This window comes from Salmo trutta, chromosome 23 (assembly GCF_901001165.1).
Source record: "Salmo trutta chromosome 23, fSalTru1.1, whole genome shotgun sequence".
NCBI lineage: Eukaryota > Metazoa > Chordata > Actinopteri > Salmoniformes > Salmonidae > Salmo > Salmo trutta.
In genome coordinates this window covers 30,354,350-30,381,416 of record NC_042979.1, presented here as the reverse complement: position 1 = coordinate 30,381,416, position 27,067 = coordinate 30,354,350, and the positions used below count along the sequence as shown (strand labels likewise).

The window sequence follows — 27,067 nt, the reverse complement described above, 5'->3', positions numbered from 1 at the left end:
GAGGGTTAACACATTTAAATGTTTAACTCACGTCGACCAAGGAGAAGGAGAGGGGTGCAGTCCTTGTTAGCGGGCCGCGACAGTGGCACTGAAGGTGTTTAGTTTGTCTGGACGTCGGTGTTCGTGACTAGATCACCTGGTGTGTGATGCACAACAGTCAGTGACTCAAGGCTCCAGTCTCATCATTGTGGGCTTGTAAACAAACACCACATGACTGGGTACTACCGGTAAGCATCATATTGAAAAATATAAATGAAGAATGCGGTCTTCTTTATCTCCTAACGTATTTACTTAAAAAGTAGCTACAAATATTCAAATTTATAATAAAAATACTCCGGCATACACAGTATACCGCCCAAGCCTAGATGCTAGCACCAATTATAACAGTGGTTGATAGAGGAGACACTAAATACTAGCTAGTTTATAACACAGTGGCAGATGCCTCCACCTAACTTGTAGTAAAAGAGGCTGATGCTTAGCTAGCGAAAACACTAAGTACTAGTAGGCATATAACATACTGGTTGATGCTAGCACCAATGCTAACTAACTTGTAGTAAAACAGTGGCTGATGCTCACAAAGACACGAACTACTAGTGATGTGACAAACGGAGAAAACCAGACATGCGATGATCCAGTGTAATGGTCCAGAGCTTGTGGCAGGAATCCGGTGATGTAGTGGGGAAAAAGCAGTCTGATATGCTCAGGGCTGATATCACGCTGTGCAGACTGGCAGGTGTTATACGAGCTATACGGGCTAAAGTGGCTGGTGTCTGAGCTATAGGTAAAGACCGCTAGCAGTGGCTAACAATGACTAAATAGCTAGTAGCTAATTAGCTGGCTAGCTTCTGAAGGCTAGCTTCTGATGGAGGTTCCAGTTATAAGGTCTAAAAATAATAGCAGATACGGACCACATTGGATGAGGCGGGTTGCAGGAAGGTATATTTAATTCGAAAATGGAAAAATAAGGAGACAAACATAATGAAATGTATACCAAAAAAATGAATATTTACGAGACAATAACAAACGTCTTACTGCTACGCCATCCTGTATATCCCAATGGAATGCTGTATCTCGTCATTTCTTGGCTTGCAGGACCGACCTATCATCAATGAATAGGCTAGACCCTCAACTCCTCAACTCCTCTTTTCCCCCCATTGTACCCCTATAAATCAGGGACTGATTTAGACCTGGGACACCAGGTGAGTGAAATTAATTATTAGGTAGAAGAGAAAACCAGCAGGCTCCGGATCTCGTAGGATAAGAGTCGAATACCCTTGGGCTAGGATATTCTACACGCAACAAATCGAAGACTGAACACACACACTCGCATCATTAGCGAAGAGAAAGAGCAGGCGAGCCAGGGCGAGGGAGAGAGAGGGTGCAGGCAGAAATAACCTTGAAACCGTGCGCATACGTCTTGGTAATCTGTATCTCACAAATTCACCAAAGTAGCCTAAAGTTTACCTCTTCATCTCTGGTTTCATTTAAATTACACCACTTTCCCCAGGCCTTTAGAGCTTGTAGTCCTAATACCCAGAAACAAGTTCCCTCTGATTTGTTCTGACATCCCTATGGGAAAAACGGATAGGGAAAGAAGGTTTGGGAATAAATGCTGAAAATAAGGTCAGAGGTTAACACAGGCTTAATGTTATATGTTTTGTTCTATGAGATAATAGCAGTCTTAACATGACCTTTATGAATCGTGAAGCCTTTGTGATTTTTTAAATTACATTCATTCTTAAAAATTCACAAAAAGTGACGTTAACTGATGAAGATTATCTCAGAACCGAACATATATGATCTAAGCCGGTGTTTACCACAGACCTTATTTTCAGCATTTATCCAAAACCCTACAAAAACACCTTTTATTTTTCCCATAGGCTTTGTCCAACAAACCATGACAGAGTTATTGCCTACAAAAAGATGCCATTACTACCTCTATAGCTTATAGTCTAGTTGGACTGTAACACAGAAAACAATGTTTTGTGATAACTGCACTCTGATTTTAAAAAAAAACATTCAGTTAGGGGTTTTTCTTAACGTTAAGGATCCCAATATCATTCCACACTCCTACTAGTTTATAACACAGTGGCTAATGCTAGCCTAGCAGCAATGCTAAAACCAGGGTAAGAATTTAACCAATAGTACTAGTAGTAACATAGCGGGGCCTGGATCTGTGCCTACAGGTCAACTTGTACGCAGTCCAGTAATAGCTCTCTGTCTAACTGAGCCACAAGAACCAGGAAGTTGACTCTTCCTCATTCACTGGAGGCCAGGGGTGAGACATAAGCATGCCTGCCTGCTGCAGAAACAACTAGCCTAGCTAACCCCTAGCTAGCTAACCCCTAGCTAGCTGACCCCTAGCTAGCTGACCCCTAGCTAGCTGACCCCTAGCTAGCTGACCCCTAGCTAGCTGACCCCTAGTCCCTGGTGGACACTTGTGGAGAGCTGATCGAAATAAGCAATTTGGTGCAAATTCCTCTGAGTAGCCAATCAGGGGATAAGGTGGAGCTACTACAATAATGTAACAATCCAATTATTTCAGATGCATGAAGTGCCTTTGCCCTATGGAGTAGGGGGCTAGGGGTTGTTTCTGGACAGGGCCATACAGCAGACTGTCCTGTCAGAATCTACTCTCTGCTACACTGGCCAATCACGATCCACTCTCTGCTACACTGGCCAATCACAATCCACTCTCTGCTACACTGGCCAATCACAATCCACTGACTCTTCTAGACTGGTGCACACTTACACATTTTGCACTTCCCTTCTCAGATTTAAAAAGGATAGGACTTGTATACTGTAGACCAGGGGTGTCAAACTCATTTTGCCCCGGTGGCCGCATTCAGTCTTCAACGAGGTCCAGACGGCATCACTGACAAATGGTTCTATTTGCAAAGAATTGTCATCTACCCATTGTTATTGGAATGTGATGCTCCCTGACTTTCCCCCCCAGTCCTCCCTGACTGTCCTCCCCCTCTGGATCTGAACCTGCCTCCTGTAACTACTGTACTCCAACAACCCCTCCCTCTCTCTGTGTCATCCCTCTTTATCCTTCTAGATAATTCCCTCTTCCCCCACCTCCTACTGCACAACACACACGCCTCTCCTGCTGAGCTCTCTTTCAACACATCTCTCCTGCTGAGCTCTCTTTCAACACGCCTCTCCTGCTGAGCTCTCTTTCAACACGCCTCTCCTGCTGAGCTCTCTTTCAACACGCCTCTCCTGCTGAGCTCTCTTTCAACACGCCTCTCCTGCTGAGCTCTCTTTCAACACGCCTCTCCTGCTGAGCTCTCTTTCAACACGCCTCTCCTGCTGAGCTCTCTTTCAACACGCCTCTCCTGCTGAGCTCTCTTTCAACACGCCTCTCCTGCTGAGCTCTCTTTCAACACGTCTCTCCTGCTGAGCTCTCTTTCAACACGTCTCTCTGCTGAGCTCTCTTTCAACACGCCTCTCCTCTCCTGCTGAGCTCTCTTTCAACACGTCTCTCCTGCTGAGCTCTCTTTCAACACGTCTCTCCTGCTGAGCTCTCTTTCAACACGTCTCTCCTGCTGAGCTCTCTTTCAACACGTCTCTCCTGCTGAGCTCTCTTTCAACACGCCTCTCCTGCTGAGCTCTCTTTCAACACGTCTCTCCTGCTGAGCTCTCTTTCAACACGTCTCTCCTGCTGAGCTCTCTTTCAACACGTCTCTCCTGCTGAGCTCTCTTTCAACACGTCTCTCCTGCTGAGCTCTCTTTCAACACGTCTCTCCTGCTGAGCTCTCTTTCAACACGTCTCTCCTGCTGAGCTCTCTTTCAACACGTCTCTCCTGCTGAGCTCTCTTTCAACACGTCTCTCCTGCTGAGCTCTCTTTCAACACATCTCTCCTGCTGAGCTCTCTTTCAACACATCTCTCCTGCTGAGCTCTCTTTCAACACATCTCTCCTGCTGAGCTCTCTTTCAACACGTCTCTCCTGCTGAGCTCTCTTTCAACACGTCTCTCCTGCTGAGCTCTCTTTCAAACAGTACCAGAGCCGTTCCTCTCCCCTCCCCCTCTCTATCGCTTCCAGTGCTGCCGTCAAAATCTCACCTCTCTGCCAGCAGGCAAAGCCTCGGCACAAAGAGAATGTAGCAGCGATGCGCGATCCACAACGTCACCAACAAGCAGCCTAATTCAGATCGTTTTCTTCACTCATTGGTCTTTTGGCCAATCAGATCAGTGCTGAAAAATAGCTGATGTGAAAATATCTGATGTGATTGGTCAAAAAAACAATTAGTGGAAAAAAGATCAGAATTGGGCTGCCTGTGTAAATGCCAACATATCTCCAAACACACAAACACCCACTCCAAACATACACACAGCTCTAAACACAAAACACACGCACACTACTCCAAATGCCACACAAACAACTCCAAAGACCACATACGCACAGCCCCAAGTACATACACATACAGAGCTGAAACACACACACACACACACACACACACAGCTCCAAATCACTCACACACACCAACGCTGGCTCTCAGCGCTCCTCTTTCCCTCTCTAGCCTATATCCCTCTCTCCCAGTCTCTCACTCTCTAGCCTATACCCACCCTCTCCCTCCCTCCCTCCCTCCCTCCTTCCCCCCAGTCTCTCCCTCTCTAGCCTAGATCCCCCCTCCCAGTCTCTCCCTCTCTAGCCTAGATCCCCCCCTCCCAGTCTCTCCCTCTCTAGCCTAGATCCCCCCTCCCAGTCTCTCCCTCTCTAGCCTAGATCCCACCTCCCAGTCTCTCCCTCTCTAGCCTAGATCCCCCCTCCTCCCAGTCTCTCCCTCTCTAGCCTAGATCCCCCTCCTCCCAGTCTCTCCCTCTCTAGCCTAGATCCCCCCTCCTCCCAGTCTCTCCCTCTCTAGCCTAGATCCCCCCTCCTCCCAGTCTCTCCCTCTCTAGCCTAGATCCCCCCTCCTCCCAGTCTCTCCCTCTCTAACCTAGATCCCCCCTCTTCCCAGTCTCTCCCTCTCTAGCCAAGATCCCCCCTCCTCCCAGTCTCTCCCTCTCTAGCCTAGATCCCCCCTCCCAGTCCATCCCTCTCTAGCCTAGATCCCCCCCTCCCAGTCCATCCCTCTAGTCGGATTATCATCATAGCCAATTTCAGGAGATAACACATGTTTTCCATCGATAATCTTTTAAATCCTTATCAAATTAAAACAAATCATTTCCATAAAGCCATCTGAACCCAGGCAGGGGTCAGACAATTCACATCTAATACTTGTTTCTGGAAGGGTAGGCAAACAGCCAGTCACTATGTTCACTTTAGACAGTTGTGTTTGGAAGGACTAGCCAATGCAACACAGCCACTACAGTAGTAATGTTGCTGACCCTCCTGACGGTATTAACGCCCTCTCTCAAACTGCTGTGGTATTACCCACTGTGCTGTAATCCTGGCTTCAGCACACACACGACTAAAGCAGCATATTCAGAGCAGGCCATGTATACCATACTACTTCAGTCATTGTTAAAGCAAACCCCACTATCACCCTTATGACACACTCTTTTATCACAGAAGAATAGTGTCTTATCTCCTCAGCCCTGTAAACAATACTTAATGGACGATTAGCAACCAAATTCTAATTCTACAAGCTCAACACACACACACACACACCAAAAGTAGAAGACGCAGTAGACAGTACAGAGATTGAGGAGAAACCTCTTCCACATCTGATTTGAAGAGCCAATCTTTTCCATTTGAGATTGAGGCCTGCCTGCACAATTCTAATGTGTGTAGTGAGATCTACACCAAATGAGGAATCAACCCATCTGAGGATTAACTAGGATTTCTGAGTAAATGGTATTGACATTAAGGTCTGAAAGGCATTTGCCCATTGGGAAAGTCGTAAGATACTAAGACAAAGAGTAAGATACTTGCCCGAAAATGTTATGTAGCCATTTTCTACACACAGGGGATGAACCAGAAAGAATGGAATTCTCTGCATTTTGGTTGTTGAAAGTTTTTTTTTTTTTTTAAATATGAAAAAACCTGCCCAATGGGGCCAGCCTCAGAGCAGGCTCAACTTGCAGGACGGACCAGGACACTTGCCCCAGGCAATAGGGAAACCCTTCATGTCAATCCCTGCTTTAATGTTGGGGCTGTGAACTTGCTCTGCACATGGGGAAACCAACTCAGTTAAACAACACAGCTAGTTCACTAGCTCAGGGTCTGATACATCTGAGACTGGGAGGATGAGGAAGTCACAGAAGCCTGGCTGACTGGATAGAACGCATATAGACACTGTCACAGAAGTAGCCTCTCTTAATTGTAATACAAACACTTTAACAGAAGTAGCTAAATAATAGTTTCTCAGTACCAGAACATCTCAGGTTCCTGTCAAGCAGTTACACACCTGATTGTACCAATCAAAGCCTTGGTTGAAGACTATGATGATTAGTTCATCAGATGAACCAGGAGCGTTAAAACTCTGCTGGAGCTAAAGTTCCCACCATCTACATCAGGCACTGTGAAAAACACTCTGGCTGTAATAGTAGATCAATGTAGAAAAGTAAAAGAACAACATTAGTCTAAATGGATTCAAGGCTGCAGTTTGGACCTGTTCATTGACCACATCTAAAGCAAACAAATCAACCAGTGGCTTTACCAAATGGCCATGGTACGATTCAGCCGTGTCTGAACACACACAGCGGGGTCTGTAAACACAGTCATCCCTAAGTAGGCTAACTTTGGCCCAGTACGTGATTTGATTTCATCAATAGATGTGACTAAACATATTGAATTTCACTAAAAGGGATGTGATGTTTAGGGCCAGTTTCCTGAACCCAGATTAAGCCTACTCGTGGACTTAACAGCGTTATCGGTTGAGAATCTGTCAGAAGTGCTAAGGCCAAGACTAGGTACACTCTGGGTCTGCGAAACTGGTCCCTGTGTTGCTGATCTGATCTCTCGAGGTGGTCATTCAGGGGTGAGGATGTCTGTCTGTACTACAACTCCTATCAGGCAGTGGGGTGCTGCTGCAAACACCAGGGTGGCAAAAAGTTAAGACAGAAATATATGGACAGGTCTAGAATAAGGAATAGGCCTAAAGCTCTTTTCATTACAGTTAACTTCAAGTGCAATGTTACAGAAAGTTCTGAGACTGTATTTTGTAGAATATAAATTATTTTCTGTCAGGTAGAATAGTGAATCGTGTCAGATCTACACTTTACATGTCTAGGCTATATGATGAACAAATGATAAACCTAATATAGAATTGCTCGGATTAGAGCAAATTCATAACATTATCAGAAAGAACTTTGACGAAGTGATTGCATCTATGGTCATTGCGCAGCATGACACTGAATATTATGACTGAGAAAAGTCCATAAAGCAATCAACGGATGGAAGAGATGGCATAACGTGCTGTGCTTCTGAAGCTTGGTGAGGACTAGGACTAAGCTTGGTGAGGACTAGGACTAAGCTTGGTGAGGACTAGGACTAAGCTTGGTGAGGGACTTAGGCTTAGACGTTATACAGCCTGAGCCTAAACTACAAGTCAGACACTTGTTAACATTATCACACGTTCATTATGTCCATCTCCTTTGAGCTGTACGTTTCACATGTACATACACAGTGAGAAAGCCATCGGTGTCAACTCTACACTGACAAAACACTCCACCACATCCTCTTTCCCTTAGTCTGACTGTAACAGCTCACTAGACAGCCAAACCCTGACCTTAAAAATGTACAGCTCTACGCTCAACTGATGCATGCAGGTTTTTCAGAAGAGGGATAAAGGTAAAATAGTTTTTTAGTTATAGTAAGGTATTTTATTTGCAAAGTAGGTATTCTCACATATGCAAAATGCTTATAGAAAGCAGTTTAGCATGAATCTTCTCTAAAGGTCACAGACAACAGAGTCTCTCCACACTAACAACTACACCTAAGAGGGGATACCATCTTTGTATGGGCTGCTACAGAGAAATACAGTATATACACTGTAAATAAGAATGCGTTCTTAACTAATTAATAGCCTAGTTAATACCAAAAAGTATGTGGACACCCCTTCAAAATGAGAGGATTCAGCTATTTCAGCCACACCCGTTGCTGACTGGTGTATAAAAAAAATCGAGCACACACATGCAATCTCCATAGACAAACATTTGCAGAAGAATTGCCATACTGAAGAGCTCAGTGACTTTCAACATGGCACCGTTATAGGATGCCACCTTTCCAACAAGTCAGTTCGTCAAATTTCTGCCCTGCTAGAGCTGCCCCAGTCAACTGTAAGTGCTGTTATTGTGAAGTGGAAACGTCTAGGAGCAACAACGGCTCAGCCACGAAGTGGAAGGCCCAACAAGCTCAAAGAATGGGACCGCCGAGTGCTGAAGCACGTACAAATCATCTGTCCTCGGTTGCAACACTCACTACCGAGTTCCAAACTGCCTCTGGAAGCAACGTCAGCACAAGAACTGTTCATCGGGAGCTTCATAAAATTAGTTTCCATGGCCAAGCAGCCGCACACAAGATTACCGTGCACAATGCCAAGCTCCGGCTGGAGTGGTGGCGCACTGTAAACGCGTTCTCTGGAGTGATGAATCACGCTTCACCATCTGGCTGTCCGACGGACAAATCTGCTAAGTCTTTACAGAAATGGTTAGTCGAGATCGGTGTGGAAGAACTTGACTGGCCTGCACAGAGCCCTGATCTCAAACCCATCGAAAACCTATGGGAACGGCGACTGCGAGCCAGGCCTAATCGCCCAACATCAGTGTCCGACCTCACTAACGCTCGTGGCTGAATGGAAGCAAGTACCTGCAGCAATGTTCCAACTTCTAGTGGAAAGCCTTCCCAGAAGAGTGGAGGCTGTTATAGCAGAAAAGGGGGGACCAACTCCATATTAATGCCCATGATTTTGGAATTAGATGTTTGATGAGCAAGTGTCCACATACTTTTGGTGATGCAGTGTAGCAGTTCGCTCCAACAATACTACCTAGCTGGCGTCATACTGACAGAAGGTGTTGCTATGGTGGCATCAAAGGCCACGCACACATCCTCGCCTAACACTCAATTTCCATCATCTCACATTTGCCTTCAATGTAGCTGCCTGCCTGTGGGCTTGTATTTGTTATAAAAAAAACTGTGTTTATAAATGGCTGTCAAAAACACCAGTGATTGCCATAGGGGTTTGATTCCCAAGGGGGACCAGTACGAAAATAGATGCACTCACTACTGTAAGTCGTTCTGGATAAGACCATCTGCTAAATGTGAAAAATGGAACTGGGGAAATGCAGGCAGTTGAAGGGGAGAGATAAGCAGATGTGAATGGAAGGATACAGAAGACTCCTCCCACCATCTCTTATCTTTCATTGCATCATTCCATCAACAACATATACTGGTAGGCCTAACATTACTGTATCAGATGAAAATAACAGCATATTATTTCCATTCTAAGCCACCAGTAAAACAAACAGAAGCTGCCACCGGATGGAGGAGGTGGTAATGATGGGTGGTTTTGGTGCTTGCTGGAATGATTCTTGGTCTGGTCTTCACAACACATTGTTAATGAGCTTCATTCAAATTATATCATTCTCGATTGCATTACGTCAGATGCAGATTGGCCTAATGTGGATTTGAGGGCTAGTGCCTTGAATGGTAGGGACCCTGGAGTCGCAGAACGGAGACAGTTGACAAATAGTTCCCTATTAGCGAGTTACTGTAACTGACCGACAGGTTTCAATGAGATAGGGCTCCATCTCCCTATTTGGCCATACACACATACATCAATTTGACAGGTAGACAAACATTGACTGACCGAAGCAGACCCTACAGGGCAGTTACATGTACCTGGATTCAGGCAGTATGATTTTCTTGCTCGCTCGGGCCGCTGGAGTAGACTTGCTCTTCTCCATCGCCATCAAATAGCTGACATCGGCGAGAACTGCTTCGAGGTCCGCCATCTTCAACCCTGGTTCGACCGAGTCGATACAACACCAGCCGTGGGAAGGTTTTTTGTTGTTGAAAAATAAAGCAAAATGTCCACTGAAAATGGTTAGAATCTAGATCCAACCTGGGCGACCGAGGCAGCTATGCGGATGACAGGGGCGACCATCGAATGAAGCGTGTCGTTTTCTTCCTCTAGGTTCGGCACACACGGTCCCTCAAAACACAACCATTGTTACACAAAAATAAAAGTATTTATCATCTGGGTATTTTTTTTTTGTGCCAAAAATGATAGTGCTTTCAATGGCCAGACAAGATTGATGAGAGATTTCGTTGACCACCTTTCTGACAGCTTCACTTATTTAGATGGCCCACTGGCTAGATGTGGCGAACTAGATAATAACTGTAAAACCCCACTGATCCAAGCCACATAGTTTGTTGTATCTTCTTGAAAAGCTAAAATTGTGATATTGCGGTACGTGGTACTCCAGAAAGACGTCTGCTTCAAGCTTCCTAATTGCGTCTCGTCGCATCTGCTTCAAAATAAAACATGACTTTATGCGTCGACAAAGATGGGTTGTATCACTTCTATCGAATTGGTATTCGATAAAGACATCCTCGTGTGATAACGATGACGGGGGTAGAAAGCTAAAATAACAAGAGCAAGCCAGCTCGCCTGTATCACACAAAAAAACTACTGCCGAATGAATGGTGGAGATACTAGCGAATACAGTAGTTCGGTTCAGGTCCAAACGTTTTCACCAACATGAAGAATCAAAACAATTGTCTTATTGGCATAGGATCCTACACAGAGATATCAGAAAGAAGACATCAAACCACAGATGCAGGTTGCTAGCTGAATATCCAGCACGCAAAAACGATGCTGAAACAATGTGCTAGATACCCGACTAAAATCTCCTTTAACTAACTAACGTCGGCGACAACTATCGAACTGAGCGATCAAGAGAACAAGCGTTCAGTTGTTGGCGCTGACTTCACGTTAGATGCCACATTTCAACTGGAAATTCAGCCAGCTAGATTCTCAATGTACGTGGTCGACAAGGGAGAAGTGTTTTTACTATCTGCTGTGGAACCCGGTGCTACTTGGTAGCGAGTTAGCTGGATGAGATAGTTCATATAGGAAGCATATGTATCAAACTAGCGCTAGCTAACACAACCGCTTTATCTCAACGAAACCCAGTCATCCAGTTCGCTAGCTCGCCATCTCAGTTAGGTAACGAATCCTGATCTTCAGCCAAATCCATGTTATTTCACAAGAGACCAACGAAACCGCACAAAATGAGCCATAGTAATTTATTTCACCCCAGTGTGTGGGCTCTATGGAGACAGTGGCTAGCTAGCTATAATGGGGGAGGGGGCGCTGGAGGAAATTGGCTAGTTAAGTTAACCTTAGCTTGGTGACCGTCCACGGTCCCTCGCGACCGAGTCTTCAACTACAAGTTGATTTTTTTTGTTGCGATCAACAGCTTGCAAACTAGCTGACGAACAGGCAATGAAATATAAACGAAGAACCTAAGTACATATAACTTGGTATTTGCTGCCCGTCAGTGACTTCCCCCGTAAAGTTGTAACCATCAACCGTTTGTGCTCCTCAATCTGCACCAGCCGCAGCTGAGATCTGTGCATTCGACAGACTGACGACGCGGGACAACGTTTGATATCCTGTTTGTTTACGGTCCTCCAAGAGGCACCGATTTCCTCTTGTTATCCCCTTTGAGTCCGAATAAGAACAGTTGACTTTACTCCATTTCGCTGGCTGTGTTGTGTATTCTCAGAAACAAGCCCTACCTAATTGTAAAAGCCCCACTTCCTCCAACTGCGACTAAGCATCCTGGAAAACATGTAATGGAGCAGGACCACTCATGGACGCGGACCTAGATGATTATAAATCCCTATTACGATTTGAATCAAATTAAAACCATTATATAAAATGAGCAATAGTTTGTTTAACTTTATATTTGTATTTTTAACAGTGTTACCTGCAAATGAAGATTACATAATAGGATCAAAGAGGAGGTCGGTAGGCTGTCATTATGGGCATCTTTTTTTAATATTACATGAATAATATATAACAGACACTTCTGGGTGATAACTTGCTGGATCAATCCAATGGACCAATCCCTGAATCAACAGACAATTAACTCATCTGTGGACCTTGAAACCACGTTATTGTAAGTCTATGTTGGAGACCCATTCCTTTGCTAATTTGTTCTAAATTGAGACTATCAATTACTCAGATTTTGTAGCACAGGCCGCTATATAGACCTACACATATTTAATCGAGAAACTCGATTTTTTTCTGATATCCAGTACAAACCTGGGTTCAAATACATGTGTATTTGAGAATAAGTATTTCTAATAGATGTCTATGTATTAGAGTATTTTCAAATACACAGCCAAAAACAAGTTTGAGTATTTGAATGGTCATTTGTAAGAAAATAAAAAATAATAATATTTTTTTTTTTTTAAATATATATATATTTTTTTTATTTATTTATTATTATTTGTGTGTGTATATATATATATATATATATATATATATATATATATATATATATATATATATATATATATATAACTCAGCAGAAATGGAATAATGTGTCCCTGAACAAAGGGGGGTCAAAAGTAACAGGCAGTATCTGGTGTGGCCACCAGCTGCATTAAGTACTGCAGTGCATCTCCTCCTCATGGACTGCACCAGATTTGCCAGTTCTTGCTGTGAGATGTTACCCCACTTTTCCACCAAGGCACCTGCAAGTTCCAGGACATTTCTGGCCCTAGCCCTCACCCTCAGATCCAACAGGTCCCAGACGTGCTCAATGGGATTGAGATCCGGGCTCTTCACTGGTCATGGCAGAACACTGACATTCCTGTCTTGCAGGAAATCACGCACAGAACGAGCAGTATGGCTGGTGGCATTGTCATGCTGGAGGGTCATGTCAGGATGAGCCTGCAGGAAGGGTACCACATGAGGGAGGAGGATGTCTTCCCTGTAACGCACAGCGTTGAGATTGCCTGCAATGACAACAAGCTCAGTCCGATGATGCTGTGACACACCGCCCCAGACCATGACGGACCCTCCAAATCGATCCCACTCCAGTGTACAGGCCTCGGTGTAGCGCTCATTCCTTCGACGATAAACGCAAATCTGACCATCACCCCTGGTGAGACAAAACCGCGACTCATCAGTGAAGAGCACTTTTTGCCAGTCCTGTCTGGTCCAGCGACGTTGGGTTTGTGCCCATAGGCGACGTTGTTGCCGGTGATGTCGGGTGAGGACCTGCCTTACAACAGGTCTACAAGCCCTCAGTCCAGCCTCTCTCAGCCTATTGCGGACAGTCTGAGCACTTATGGAGGGATTGTGCGTTCCTTGTGTAACTCGGGCAGTTGTTGTTGCCATCCTGTACCTGTCCCGCAGGTGTGATGTTCGGACGTACCGATCCTGTGCAGGTGTTGTTACATGTGGTCTGCCACTGCGAGGATGATCAGCTGTCCGTCCTGTCTCCCTGTAGTGCTGTCTCAGGCATCTCACAGTATGGACATCGCAATTTATTGCCCTGGCCACATCTGCAGTCCTCATGCCTCCTTGCAACATGCCTAAGGCACGTTCACACAGATGAGCAGGGACCCTGGACATCTTTCTTTTGGTGTTTTTCAGAGTCAGTAGAAAGGCCTCTTTAGTGTCCTAAGTTTTCATAATAATTGTGACCTTAATTGCCTACCATCTGTAAGTTGTTAGTGTCTTAATGACCGTTCCACAGGTGCATGTTCATTAATTGTTTATGGTTCATTGAACAAGCATGTGAAACAGTGTTTAAAGATCTGTGAAGTTATTTGGATTTGAACAAATTATCTTTGAAAGACAGGGTCTATAACAATACTCTACCAATTTCTATTTGACAGTATTTTCAAATACTTACTGTATTTTAAATGCTATTTTCAAATACCTGGGTTAAATACTTTCCAAGTGTATTTCCAAATAGGCCTGTATTAAAATATATCTGAATACTTACTTCAAATGTATGTGAAAGTAATTCAGATTTTTAAAATAGTATTTGAACCCACCTCTGATCCAGTAGTTTAGACAAATGGCATTTTAACATGAATTGACCATAAGTCATTATATAGCTATAAAATACTAATTACTTACAAATGTTGTTGTGCTTTAGAGTATAATACAGTGATTCCTTGTGGACAAGCATTTAAAAAATGAAAAGCAAAATCTCATGAAAGCATGGTAAAATTGGGCTTCCACTGTCCACCTGACTCTTCTCATAGCAAGCCTGTCGCGGAACGACAGTTTGTGTTATGTCGTCAGTATGATGTATGATTATTATTTTAAAAAATTCATAATACAAATATCAACAACTTACATTGCTACATCAAACATGTCTAACAAAACAAAACACAGGTATTAACAAGAAAGTGCGAAAACATACAAAAACAAATCAATAAAATAAAATAATTTAAAAAAATAAACAATTATAGTGCAAATGTATTCACTCTGACAAAATCTCATAATGATTCAGGAAGATGTTATTCTTGTTGTTATTCACTAGGGATAATGTTTTAACAAGATAATTCAATTCAATCAAAAATATGTGTAATTTTGGTATAGAATTCTGGAATTTTTGTTTGTGTATAAAGTATTTGGCAAGAAGAATAAAACATTTTACAATCATTTCAATGGTCTTGTTATCATTGCAATAGTAACATATTATATCCTTCATGTCAAAAACATGGGTAGTGTTCTTAATGGTAAATAAGTATTCTGCAAGGTTTTCCCAAAATTCTGACACAAATTTCAAAGAACAAGTGAGTCAGATTCTCACCTTCTTTTTCACAAAAAAACGCAGATATCATCAATAGCCACACATTTGGACAACATATAATTACATGGATATATCTTATGTAGAATTTTAAAGTGCACTTCCTTAAATTTGTTTGGTATACAATATTTGTAAGGCCTTAACCAAGCTTTTTTCCAGACAATGTCAGGAATAAGCATGTTCCAGAAGAATGTGCCTCTAGGCATAAGTTGGTTCTGTGAATGTAGAATATGTGTTATGTATTTATACAACAAGATTTCTCAAGTAAGCCCCCGCCTTGAAAACTGAGTTCTGGATAAGCTTTGTGATCATTACCAAAGCTAAGATGAGTTTTCATTAGTTTAGTTAGACCACTGGGAATGGCTTAGATCACAGAAATAAACTCTCTGAAAGGTATTGGAAACTCATTCAATGTTATAAATTGTTCATATGTAAGAATATTACCCCTGTTGTCAAAAACACAAAGAACAAAGTCAATATTCCTCTCATGCCAGCTGAGGTAGAACAATTACTTATTCCTTACAGTTTGGTCTGAATTATTCCACAAAATAGCTTTATGTGGGGAAAACTTGTGCAGGAAACATATTTTCCTGGCCATTAAAGCTTGTTGGTGAAACCTAGCCAATTCAGCGGGTAATCTTTCAGGAATATAATTACATTTCAGTAAAAACTGAAGACCTCCCAACTTATTAAACACATTATTTGGAATGAAATACCATATTGTATAAGTATTGATCAAACATCTTTTCAACCAGACGAGCTAAATCACTTCTATGCTCGCTTCGAGGCAAGCAACACTGAGGCATGCACGAGAGCATCAGCTGTTCCGGACGACTGTGTGATCACGCTCTCCGTAGCCGATGTGAGTAAGATCTTTAAACAGGTCAACATACACAAGGCTGCGGGGCCAGACGGATTACCAGGACGTGTGCTCCGGGCATGTGCTGACCAACTGGCTGATGTCTTCACTGACATTTTCAACATGTCCCTGATTGAGTCTGTAATACCAACATGTTTCAAGCAGACCACCATAGTCCCTGTGCCCAAGAACACAAAGGCAACCTGCCTAAATGACTACAGACCCGTAGCACTCACGTCTGTAGCCATGAAGTGCTTTGAAAAGCTGGTCATGGCTCACATCAACACCATTATCTCAGAAACCCTAGACCCACTCCAATTTGCATACCGCCCAAACAGATCCACAGATGATGCAATCTCTATTGCACTCCACACTGCCCTTTCCCACCTGGACAAAAGGAACACCTATGTGAGAATGCTATTCATTGACTACAGCTCAGCGTTCAACACCATAGTACCCTCAAAGTACCCTCATCACTAAGCTAAGGAACCTGGGATTAAACACCTCCCTCTGCAACTGGATCCTGGACTTCCTGACGGGCCGCCCCCAGGAGGTGAGGGTAGGTAGCAACACATCTGCCACGCTGACCCTCAACACTGGAGCTCCCCAGGGATGCGTGCTCAGTCCCCTCCTGTACTCCCTGTTCACCCACGACTGTATGGCCAGGCACAACTCCAACACCATCATTAAGTTTTCAGACGACACAACAGTGGTAGGCATGATCACCGACAATGACGAGACAGCTTATAGGGAGGAGGTCAGAGAACTGGCCGGGTGGTGCCAGAATAACAACCTATCCCTCAACGTAACCAAGACTAAGGAGATGATTGTGGACTACAGGAAAAGGAGCACCGAGCACGCCCCCATTCTCATCGACGGGGCTGTAGTGGAGCAGGTTGAGAGCTTCAAATTCCTTGGTGTCCACATCAACAACAAACTAGAATGGTCCAAACACACCAAGACAATCGTGAAGAGGGCACGACAAAGCCTATTCCCCCTCAGGAAACTAAAAAGATTTGGCATGGGTCCTGAGATCCTCAAAAGGTTCTACAGCTGCAACATCCAGAGCATCCTGACCGGTTGCATCACTGCCTGGTACGGCAATTGCTTGGCCTCTGACCGCAAGGCACTTCAGAGGGTAGTACGTACAGCCCAGTACATCACTGGGGTAAAGCTGCCTGCCATCCAGGACCTCTACACCAGGCCGTGTCAGAAGGCCCTAAAAATCGTCAAAGACCCCAGCCACCCCAGTCATAGACTGTTCTCTCTACTACCGCATGGCAAGCGGTACCGGAGTGCCAAGTCTAGGATAAAAAGGCTTCTCAAGAGTTTTTACCCCCAAGCCATAAGACTCCTGAACAGGTAACCAAATGGTTACCCAGACTATTTGCACTGTGTGCCCCCCCCAACCCCTCTTTTACGCTGCTCCTACTCTCTGTTTATCATATATGCATAGTCACTTTAACTATACATTCATGTACATACTACCTCAATTGGCCCGACCAACCAGTGCTCCCGCACATTGGCTAACCGGGCTATCTGCATTGTGTCCCGCCACCCACCACCCGCCAACCCCCCTCTTTACGCTACTGCTACTCTCTGTTCATCATATATGCATAGTCACTTTAACCATATCTACATGTACATACTACCTCAATCAGCCTGACTAACCGGTGTCTGTATATAGCCTTGCTACTCTTATTTTCAAATGTCTTTTTACTGTTGTTTTATTTCTTTACTTACCTACACACACACACACACACCTTTTTTTTCGCACTATTGTTTAGAGCCTGTAAGTAAGCATTTCACTGTAAGGTCTACACCTGTTGTATTCGGTGCACGTGACAAATAAACTTTGATTTGATCGTGAAAGTGTTATTTATGTCAACAAAATCCAACACTTCCAGACCTCTTTCAGCTCTTTTATAAGAGAGGACTGACTTTTTTAGTTTGTGAGACTTATTTTTCCAGATTAGGTCAAGAAAGGTCTTGTTGATCTTTTTACAAGTAGAGGGATTTACAAATAAAGATAATGAGGGGTACACAAAGTGAGACAGTCCCTCTGCCTTGGACAGAAGTACTCTTCCAAGTATAGAAAGATCCCTTTGTAGCCAATTATTGAAAATAGTTTGGGTTTTCTAAAATTTAGGAGAGAAATTCATGTTGTCTGACTAAGTGGTTTTTTGACAGATGTATTCCTAAATATTTAACACAGTCCATTACAGGAATATCTTCTATTTATTTATCATCAGAGTCATATAAACATAAGATTTCACATTTAGAAACATTCAGTTTTAATCCTGATGCAATAGAGAATGTAGTGATAGCATTAAGGGCATGGGCGACCTGGTCTTTGTCTCTTAAAAAAGAGTAGTATCATCAGCCAGTTTGGGAAATGTTGATTTATTTGTTAAAAATGGTTAAGCCATGCAGGTATGCATTATTCAGAATATCTAGAGATAGAAGTTCCACAAACAAAATTTATAAAAATGGTGAAATTGGGCATCCCTGTCATACACTTCTGTTTATTCTGAATCATTTGGATGTATTAAGATTTAGTAACACAGAACTATTTATATCTTTGTAAAACATGCAAATGATTTGATAACATTTTCACCGAAGCCAAAGAGTTTAAATGACCTAAAGAGAAATTAATGTTCAATTGTGTCAAAGGCTTTACAGAAGTCCGAAAATAAGACAACCGCATCTGAGTCAATTGCATCTGAATAATCTAGAAGGTCCAAGACTAAACGAATGTTAGAGTTTATGTGACAGCCCTTCATAAATCCTGTTTGAGTCTCATTTATAATTGTATCTATTCCTTTCTTTAATCTTTGGCATAAACCAGAGCAATCAATTTGTAATCAATATTTAATAAAGTAATTGGTCTCCAATTGTTAATGAGAGAAGGATCTTTATCGGGCTTCGGAATCAGTGAAATAAGGCCCTGTTTCATAGTGGAGACCATTTCCCCATTTTCAATGCAATCTTGATACATAAAAAATAGGGTCTTCTAGTAACTCTCAAAACTTTCTATAGAATTCAACTGACAGGCCATCAGGGACAGGTGTCGTCAGTATGATATGTGTGATTCTATCCAGCTATGTGCGTCATCGCACCGTTACATTTGATTTAACCAATCCGCGTTTTATTACGATATTTAACTTTTTTAGAGGCATCACTGGAGACGTAGCGCCGCCTGCCGGCCAGTGAAGGTAATATTGTCAGCAGTACTCAAACATGTCTAAATATCCCTCTGTCTAATTGTTTGTTTGTTTATTTATTTATTTAATTGTTTGTTTGTTTGTCTGTAGCTATATTTATCTCATAGTACCATTTAATCTACAGTTGACATACATTCAGAGAGGCAGAAGCAGGGACGGTAGGTCAGTGAGGTTTTAGAAAGACAGTTTATTCAGCATTGGGTAGCAGTGGGGATAAGCTTGGGGTAACGGGTGAAGTTACTGCTGAATGCGGCGGATGGACTGGATCTGAGGGGTCTGGGAGTGGGAGCCGAACTCCCTGAAGTGCTTGTACTCGCCGCAGTGACGGTCACACTCCATGATGTACTGGTAGCCACGGTATCCGGGGTACTGGTAGCACACAAAACTGTTAGGTAGAGAGACAGAGATTTCAGAGTCAGTTTGTGGTAATGACTACTATGAGACTAGGGGAGTAGTAAAAAATGAAATTGGAGAGAGGATGAGAGAGATTCATAGAGAATGTAAGAGAGAGAGGCAGATTGGAGTGAGAACTTGAGAGTGAGTGTAGTATTATGTGTTTTACTTTTTATTATTTCTCTATTTTCTTTCTCTCTGCATTGTTGGGAAGGGCCCGTAAGTAAGCATATCACTGTTAGTCTACACCTGTTGTTTACAAAGCATGTGACAAATAACATGTGATTTGATTTGAGAGAAGGAGAGAGGGTGAAAGAGAGGGTGAGAGGGAGATTGACTGTGTTAAAGGCTGGCTACTCACGCTCCAGACTGGATCCTGAGGGAGCCAACCTCGTTGTTGCACCAGCCCATGGCCTGAAGGGAGGGGTAGTCGTCACTCAGCTCGCCCTTACGACCCAGGAAGTTCTCGCGCTCATAGATGGTCATACGGCACTCCCTGTGGTTCTGGAGGGGAGAGGATGTCAGTTAGTCAATCAAGAGGAAGAGTGTAGAATAGATAGTGGTAGAAAGAGATATGGATAGAGAGAGTGGTGGTTGTGTTACTCACAGCGCAGGCAATGGGCCTGAAGGAGGTCATCCTCTCTATGTGGTAGGCATTGCTACCACTGAAGGCATCGCACTGGGGGTACTCTCCTCTCTCCAGCACAAACTGCTGGCCCTGGTAGGAAGCATGCTCATAGCCAATCCAACTATAGGAGAGAGGGAGAGACAGGGATGGACAGGGAGGGAGAGAGGGAGATGGAGAGAAGATGGGAGGGAGGGAGATCATTTTCCCCTGGCTTCTCTGAGCAATAGTTCTAAAGTCTGAAACCATACAGTGCTAGGTGAGTGTGTCTGCGTGTGTATGTGGATTTGTGTGTGTTTTTTACTCACGCTCCACTCTCAATCCTGAGGGAGCGCACGGTCTCAAAACCAAACTCCATCACATTGCAGCACTCTGAGGTGAACTCGTGCCGACGGCCCTGGAAGCACTCCTCGTCGAAGACAATGATCTGAGGGGGCAGAGAGAGAGAGACATGAATTACATACTCTATCTATCTATTTACCTGGACAGGTTAAAGCTGAGGTTTGGGTGCAGCCACAAGTATCTCTACAACTCCCTCTTTAAAGCTGTGCTATTGGTCAATTTGGTTCTAATAACAGTTACATGAACCTGGGTAAATGGACCAATCATATGAGACTATGGTAGTGCAATGTGGTCTGTTTTGTCTAAATTTGGGCAGGGTGTAATCTGTTCAGCTGGAACAGAAATAGTGTGTCTAGAACCGAGCCTGCTGTTATGACAGAACAGTCTCCTGTGATAAACAGTGTGTCCTAAGCTCAGCCTGTTTCTCACACAGCCCTCTGTTAAAGAGCTTTCCTGAACACACAGGCAGGCTATGCTCAAATACTTTACAAATCCATCCTTCCTTCCCCTCTTCCTTCCTTGGGGTAATCACTGTTCTGACGTGGCTGGATAGGTGGAAGTACACTACATTGCTTTCAGATCATTGACTACTGCAAGAAAGGATGAATTGTAGAAGTTTTGAAATAGGGCCAGAGCAGACCTTTATATAATGCATTGAGCTGTGCTGTCATCCATACACTCAGTTAATCAGTCTCACATACCTTCCAGTGGCCGGAGAACTTGGTACAATGGTGAGTCATCTTGTCTGGAATGAGAGTGGACAGATAGTAGGACTGTTATAAACAATTGTAGTCTTACAAAGTGCAGAATGTTACATTTTTGCAATGTACAACTCGTGATGCTAGATAGACTGCTGAGAATTTCTTTCCCACACATTCATACTCATATTACACACACACACACACACACACACACACACACACACACACACACACACACACACACACACACACACACACACACACACACACACACATACTTTCTTCTCACATTATTAACACACACATACACGGTGCCCCAGACACACAAATGTTTAGATACAAAGTTTGCCCATATCAAAAAATACTGAGCATCAAACAAATATATGGGTGAAAATTAAAACACAAAAACAAATAAAATAGCTGGTGGAGGGAGAAAATGGAGAAGTATTGTGCTTCAAACCCCAGAATAGTTTCCAATGGCAGGTTAGCACAGCAGGACTCCATCCATGTGTGTAAACTATTCATACTCTACGACCACAGCTACGCTATGCTACGCTGTATGGCCTGCTTTTGTACTGAAAAGGCCTATACAGCTCCAATGCTCTAGAATGTGGAAAGGCTGGTTTAGCTTTGTATGCAGGGCTAAAAGGCTTGATTTAACTATGTGTTGTTCGGGGCTGAAACGCCTGTGAGGCTAGTATCCCAGCGAGCCTAAAAGCATGAGCTGTGGAGCAACTGGCCTGGACAGCAGCACCATTGTGTGAGGCTGGATTGAAATCATCAGCAGCTATTTACACATCCCTGATTAGAATGAGGAAAGTCCAGCTGGCCAGGGTCCATATCCAGGATACTACTCTATGTCTATTTTTCCTGTGTCGATCTAACAATTTTTCTCTCTATTTACCCCCTTTTTCCTCCTTTTTTTCTCCTCTCTCCATCTGTCTTTCTCTGTCCATCCTATGTCTGCCCCTGGTCTCTGTTTCAGCCGCCCAGAGTTAAGCTTTTGGGCCTGCTTGGCTGCAGTATGAAGTGGTGGGGGACAGACCGAGTCAGTATGGGGCCTGCTACCCTACCCTGGGTACTCTGTCCTGCTCTACCTGCCTGCTTGCCTGCCTGGCTGGCTGGGTGGATGATCAGGCTGGTGCTGGGTGGGACAGAGGGACTCACCTTGCTTTGATGCCCTTGGCTGTCCTGGAATGAGAGTGAGAGGACTCACGCGCCCCCACCCTTTTAAAGCCTCCCCTGGCAAAGGGCCACGCTGAAAGCCCCGGCTCAGCAGCGGGGAGGGGCTTCTCTTTGTCCCACCGACAAAAGCAGGGTTAATCTATAGAGGGCCAGAAGTGCAGACACCACAGTATCACCCAGGGCAGGGACCAGATATGGGGAGGAGAGAAGGGCACTTAGAGAGCATGTCAAGGGGCGAGGAGGAGGGGAGGGGGATGCCCTTAAAGCCATGTACAGTAGCCTACACTGTTGATTTCTCTCTCTCTCACTTCCTCTCTCTCCCTCTCTCTTCCTAACCATCTCTCCCTTTCAACCTTCTCTATTTCTATCATTCACACCCCACGTTTTCTTATGAGTAAATGAACTAGCTAGCTGTGTCCCCAAAGCCTAATGGATGACCCTCTCCTACCTCTACTCTCTGTTGACAAGCTTGTCATGTCCTTTACTCACCTATAGAGAGAGACCTGTCTGTCTGTCTGAGACCTGACCTGTCTGCTCACCTGTCTGTCACACTCTGGTTCACCTCACCTGCTCTGCTACAGTCACTGTCTCCTATTAACCCCCAAATAACAAAATACTGTATCTATATACAGTGCATTCGGAAAGTATAAAGACCCCTTGACTTTTTCCAGATATTGTTACTTTACAGCCTTATGTTACAGCCTGTATTAAATCATTTTCTTCCCTCATCAATCTACACACAATACCTCATAATGACAAAGCGAAAACAGGTTTTTAGAAACATAAATACCTTATTTACATAAGTATTCAGACCCTTGTCTATGAGACTCGAAATTGAGCCCATCATCCTTGAGATGTTCTACAACTTGATTGGAGTCCACCATTGGTAAATTCAATTGATTGGACATGATTTGGAAAGGCACACACCTGTCTATATAGGGTCTCACAGTTGACAATGCATGTCAGAGCAAAAACCAAGCCATGAGGTCGAAGGAATTGTCCGTAGGGCGCCGAGACAGGATTGTGTAGAGGCACAGATCTGGGGATGGGTACCAAAACATTTCTGCTGCATTGAAGGTCCCCAAGACACAGTGGCCTTCATCACTTTTAAATTAAAGAAGTTTGGAACCACCGAGACTCTCCCTAGAGCTGGCCGCCCGGCCAAACGGAGCAATCAGGGGAGAGGGCCTTTGTCAGGGAGGTGACCAAGAACTAGATGGTCATTCTGACCGAGCTCCTCTGCGGAGGGGGAGAAACTTCCAGAAAGACAACCATCTCTGCAGCACTCCATCAATCAGGCCTTTATGGTAGAGTGGCCAGATGGAAGCCACTCCTCAATAAATGGCACATGACAGCCTGCTTGGAGTTTGCCAAAAGGCACCTACAAGGATTCTCAGACCATGAGAAACAAGATTCTCTGGTCTGAACAAACCCAGATGTACATTTTTGGCCTGAATGCCAAGCATCACATCTGGAGGAAACCTGGCACCATCCCTACGGTGAAACATGGTGGTGGCAGAATCATGCCGTGGGGATGTTTTTCAGCGGCAGGGACTGGGAGATTACGTAGTCAGGATTGAAATATGAACGGAGCAAAGTACAGAGAGATCCTTGATGAAAACCTGCTCCAGAGCGCTCAGGGCCTCAGACTGGGGCGAAGGTTCACCTTCCAACAGGACACCGACCCTAGGAACACAGCCAAGACAACACAGGATTGGCTTTGGGAATAGTCTCTGAATGTCCTTGAGTGGCCCAGCCAGAATCCGGACTTGAACCCGAACGAACATCTCTGGAGAGACCTGAAAATAGCTGTGCAGAGACTCCCCAGCTTGAGATGATCTGCAGAGAAGAATGGGAGAAACTCCCCGAATACAGGTCTGCCAAGCTTGCAGCGTCATCCCAAGAAGACTCAAGGCTGTAATCGCTGCCTAAGGTGCTTCAACAAAGTACTGAGTAAAGTGTTTGAATACTTATGTAAATGTTATATTTCGTTTTTTTTAATTTGGAATACATTTGCAAAAATGTCTAAAAAGCTGTTTTTGCTTTGTCATTATGGGGTATTGTGTGTAAGTTGATGTGTGTGTAAAGTGTGATAAGACTTCATTTTTATTATGACATCATCAATGAAGCTTTCAGTTTAATGTCATTGTGGAAGGTTGACAGGACTCAAACCGAGCGTCTTCAAAATAAATGGACACAGTTAAACTTGTGCCTGGAAGACTTTTAGATTGTTGACAAAGTTGTTGTTTTCCTTTTTTATTCTGTTAGCCCACATTGAGCCACGGCATGTAGTGTTGATGGTGTGTCTCTAAGTTATTCCTGTCATTAATCATAGTTAATCAGTCAGTATGATCAGGACATGCTTCCATGTTTTATAACACACAGTAGCAGGAGGCTCCATTTGCTGCTGGAATGTAGAGATCTATTTTGGCAGAGAAAGAGGGAGAGAGGGAGAGTGAAAAAATGGGGGAGAGGGGAATGAGAGAAGGAAAGAGAGAGATAAGGAAAGAAAGCAATAGAAGGAAAGAGAGAGACAGAGAGAGAGAGAAAGAGAAGGGAGAGTAAGGAAAGCGAGAGGGGAGAGAGAGAAACAGAGAGAGAGAGCTAGAAAGAAACAGAGATTGAGGGATAAAGCCAAGCCAAGAAACGTGATGGAGGACTGAGATTGTCAAGGACTCCAGCCACCCAAGTATAAACGGTTCTCTCTGCTACCTCACTGCAAGCGGTATCAGTGCACCAAGTCTGGAACCAACAGGACCCTTAACAGCTTCTACCCCCAAGCCATAAAACTGCCAAACAAGAATGCTGAATAGCTAATCAAATTGCTACCCGCTGCTGCCTATTATCTATCCTGTTGTCTAGTCACTTTAACCCTATGCACAGTCAGAAAGTATTCAGACCTGTTGACTTTTTCCACATTTTGTTATGGTACCACCTTAATATAAAATGAATTAGTGTTTTTTTTCTCTCATCAATCTACACACAATACCCCATAATGAAAAAGTAAAAACAGGTTTTTGGAAATGTTGGCTAATTTATATAAAAAAAGAAATATCACATTTACATAAGTATTCAGACACTTTACTCAGTACTTTGAAGCACCTTAAGCAGCGATTACAGCCTGGAGTCTTCTTAGGGATGACGCTACATGCTTGGCACACCTGTATTTGGGGAGTTTCTCCCATTCTTCTCTGCAGATCATCTCAAGCTCTGTCAGGTTGGATGGGGAGCGTTGCTGCACAGCTATTTTCAGGTCTCTCCAGAGATTCGATCGGGTTCAAGTCCAGGTTCTGGCTTGGCTACTCAAGGACATTCAGAGACTTGTCCCGACTGCTACTGCGTTGTCTTGGCTGTGTGCTCAGGGTTGTCCTGTTGGAAGGTGAAGCTTCACCCCAGTCTGACGTTCTTAGCGCTCTGGAGCAGGTTTTCATCAAGGATCTCTCTGTACTTTGCTCCGTTCAGCACTCCCTCGATCCTGACTAGTCTCCCTGTCCCTGCTGCTGAAAAACATCCCCACGGCATGATGCTGCCACCACCATGCTTCACCGTAGGGATGGTACCAGGTTTCCTCCAGACGTGGCACTTGGCATTCAGGCCAAAGAGTTCAATCTTGGTTTCATCAGAACAGAGAATCTTGTTTCTCATGGCCTGAGAGTCCTTTAGGGGCCTTTTTGCAAACTCCAAGCAGGCTGTCGTGTGCCTTTTACTGAGGAGTGGATTCCATCTGGCCACTCTACCATAAAGGCTTGATTGGTGGAGTGCTGCAGAGATGGTTGTCCTTCTGGAAGGTTCTCCCATCTCCCCAGAGGACCTCTGGAGCTCTGTCAGAGTGACCATCGGGTTCTTGGTCACCTCCCTGACCAAGGCCCTTCTCCACCGATTGCTCCATTTGGCCAGGCAGCCAGCTCGAGGAAGAGTCTTGGTTGTTCCAAATTTCTTCCATTTAAGAATGATGGAAGCCACTGTGTTCTTGGGGACCTTTAATGCTGCAGCAATTTTTTGGTATCCTTCCCCAGATCTGTGCCTCGACACAATCCTGTCTCAGAGCTCTACGGACAATTCCTTCGACCTCATGGCTTGGTTTTTGCTCTGACATTCACTGTCAACTTGGGGACCATATACAGACAGGTGTGGGCCTTTCCAAATTATGTCCAATCAATTGAATTTACCACAGGTTGACTCCAATCAAGTTGTGGAAACATATCAAGGATGATCAATGGAAACAGGATGCACCTGAGCTCAATTTCGAGTCTCATAGCAAGGGGTCTGAATGCTTATGTAAATAAGGTATTTCTGTTTTGTATTTTTAATAAATTTGCCAACATTTCTAAAAAACACTTTGTCATTTTGGGGTATTGTGTGTAGATTGATGAGGGGGGAAAAGAATTTAATCCATTTTAGAATAAGTGTCAGGGGTGTGCGTACTGGTAGCGAAGTCAGGTGCAGGAGAGCAGAGAGTTGTGAACAGGCGCACACTTTATTGAGGCAGAAGTGCAAAATGCGCAAAACAGTCACAAGAATTATGTTTAAGAATAAACATACCACGGAAAAACAAACCAGTCTGGCGCGTCAACAACAAACACATAACACAAACAATCTTACACAAAGACATGATGGGGAACAGAGGAATAAATACATGTAGATTGATTGGGGAATGAAAACCAGGTGTGCAGGGAACAAGACAAAACAAATGGATTCATGAAAAATGGAGCGGCGATGGCAAGAAAGCCGGTGACGTCGATCGCCAAACGCCGCCCGAACAAGGAGAGGAGCCGACGGCAGAAGTCGTGACAATAAGGCTGTAACATAACAATATGTGGAAAAAGTCAGGGGTCTGAATATTTTCCGAATGCACTGTACCAACCATCCACAGGCTCCGGTCAGAGAGAGGTAGGCTAGTGACAGTCCTGTCTCTGCTCTTCTCTCTGTTGAGTACTGCTTGAGTAGCCAGTCACTCTATTGTTAACACACACAGACACTTTGCTGGTACTGTACTG

General features: G+C 44.0%; 2 protein-coding genes across 2 annotated transcripts in view; both read right to left on the bottom strand.

The window, feature by feature from the left end:
• LOC115160295 (beta-adrenergic receptor kinase 2) overlaps positions 1-11,738 on the bottom strand; it is a 70,229-nt gene extending 58,491 nt beyond the window's left edge. Inside the window, exon 1 of the mRNA XM_029710658.1 lies at positions 9,796-11,738. Within this exon, the coding sequence (XP_029566518.1) occupies positions 9,796-9,908 (113 nt within the window). The 5' untranslated portion in view covers positions 9,909-11,738. The remainder of the gene's footprint in view (positions 1-9,795) is intronic.
• A 7,253-nt stretch (positions 11,739-18,991) lies between these two features.
• LOC115160237 (beta-crystallin A4-like) lies at positions 18,992-22,183 on the bottom strand. Its single transcript, XM_029710622.1, has 6 exons — positions 22,053-22,183; positions 20,886-20,929; positions 20,151-20,269; positions 19,825-19,966; positions 19,579-19,721; positions 18,992-19,209 (listed from the first exon to the last, which is right to left on the bottom strand). Exons 2-6 carry the CDS (start codon positions 20,922-20,924, stop codon positions 19,062-19,064), a joined length of 591 nt encoding a protein of 196 aa, XP_029566482.1. The 5' UTR covers positions 20,925-20,929; positions 22,053-22,183; the 3' UTR covers positions 18,992-19,061.
• Between the last annotated feature and the right edge of the window lie 4,884 nt (positions 22,184-27,067).

Coding starts and splice junctions, on each gene's coding strand:
- LOC115160237 (XM_029710622.1), bottom strand. CDS start 20,924: ATGACTCACCATTGTACCAAGTTCTCCGGCCACTGGAAG. Junction 19,722..19,824: donor TCAGGCCCATTGCCTGCGCT/GTGAGTAACACA, acceptor TCTCCCCTCCAG/AACCACAGGGAGTGCCGTAT. Junction 19,210..19,578: donor CTCAGGATCCAGTCTGGAGC/GTGAGTAGCCAG, acceptor TCTACCTAACAG/TTTTGTGTGCTACCAGTACC.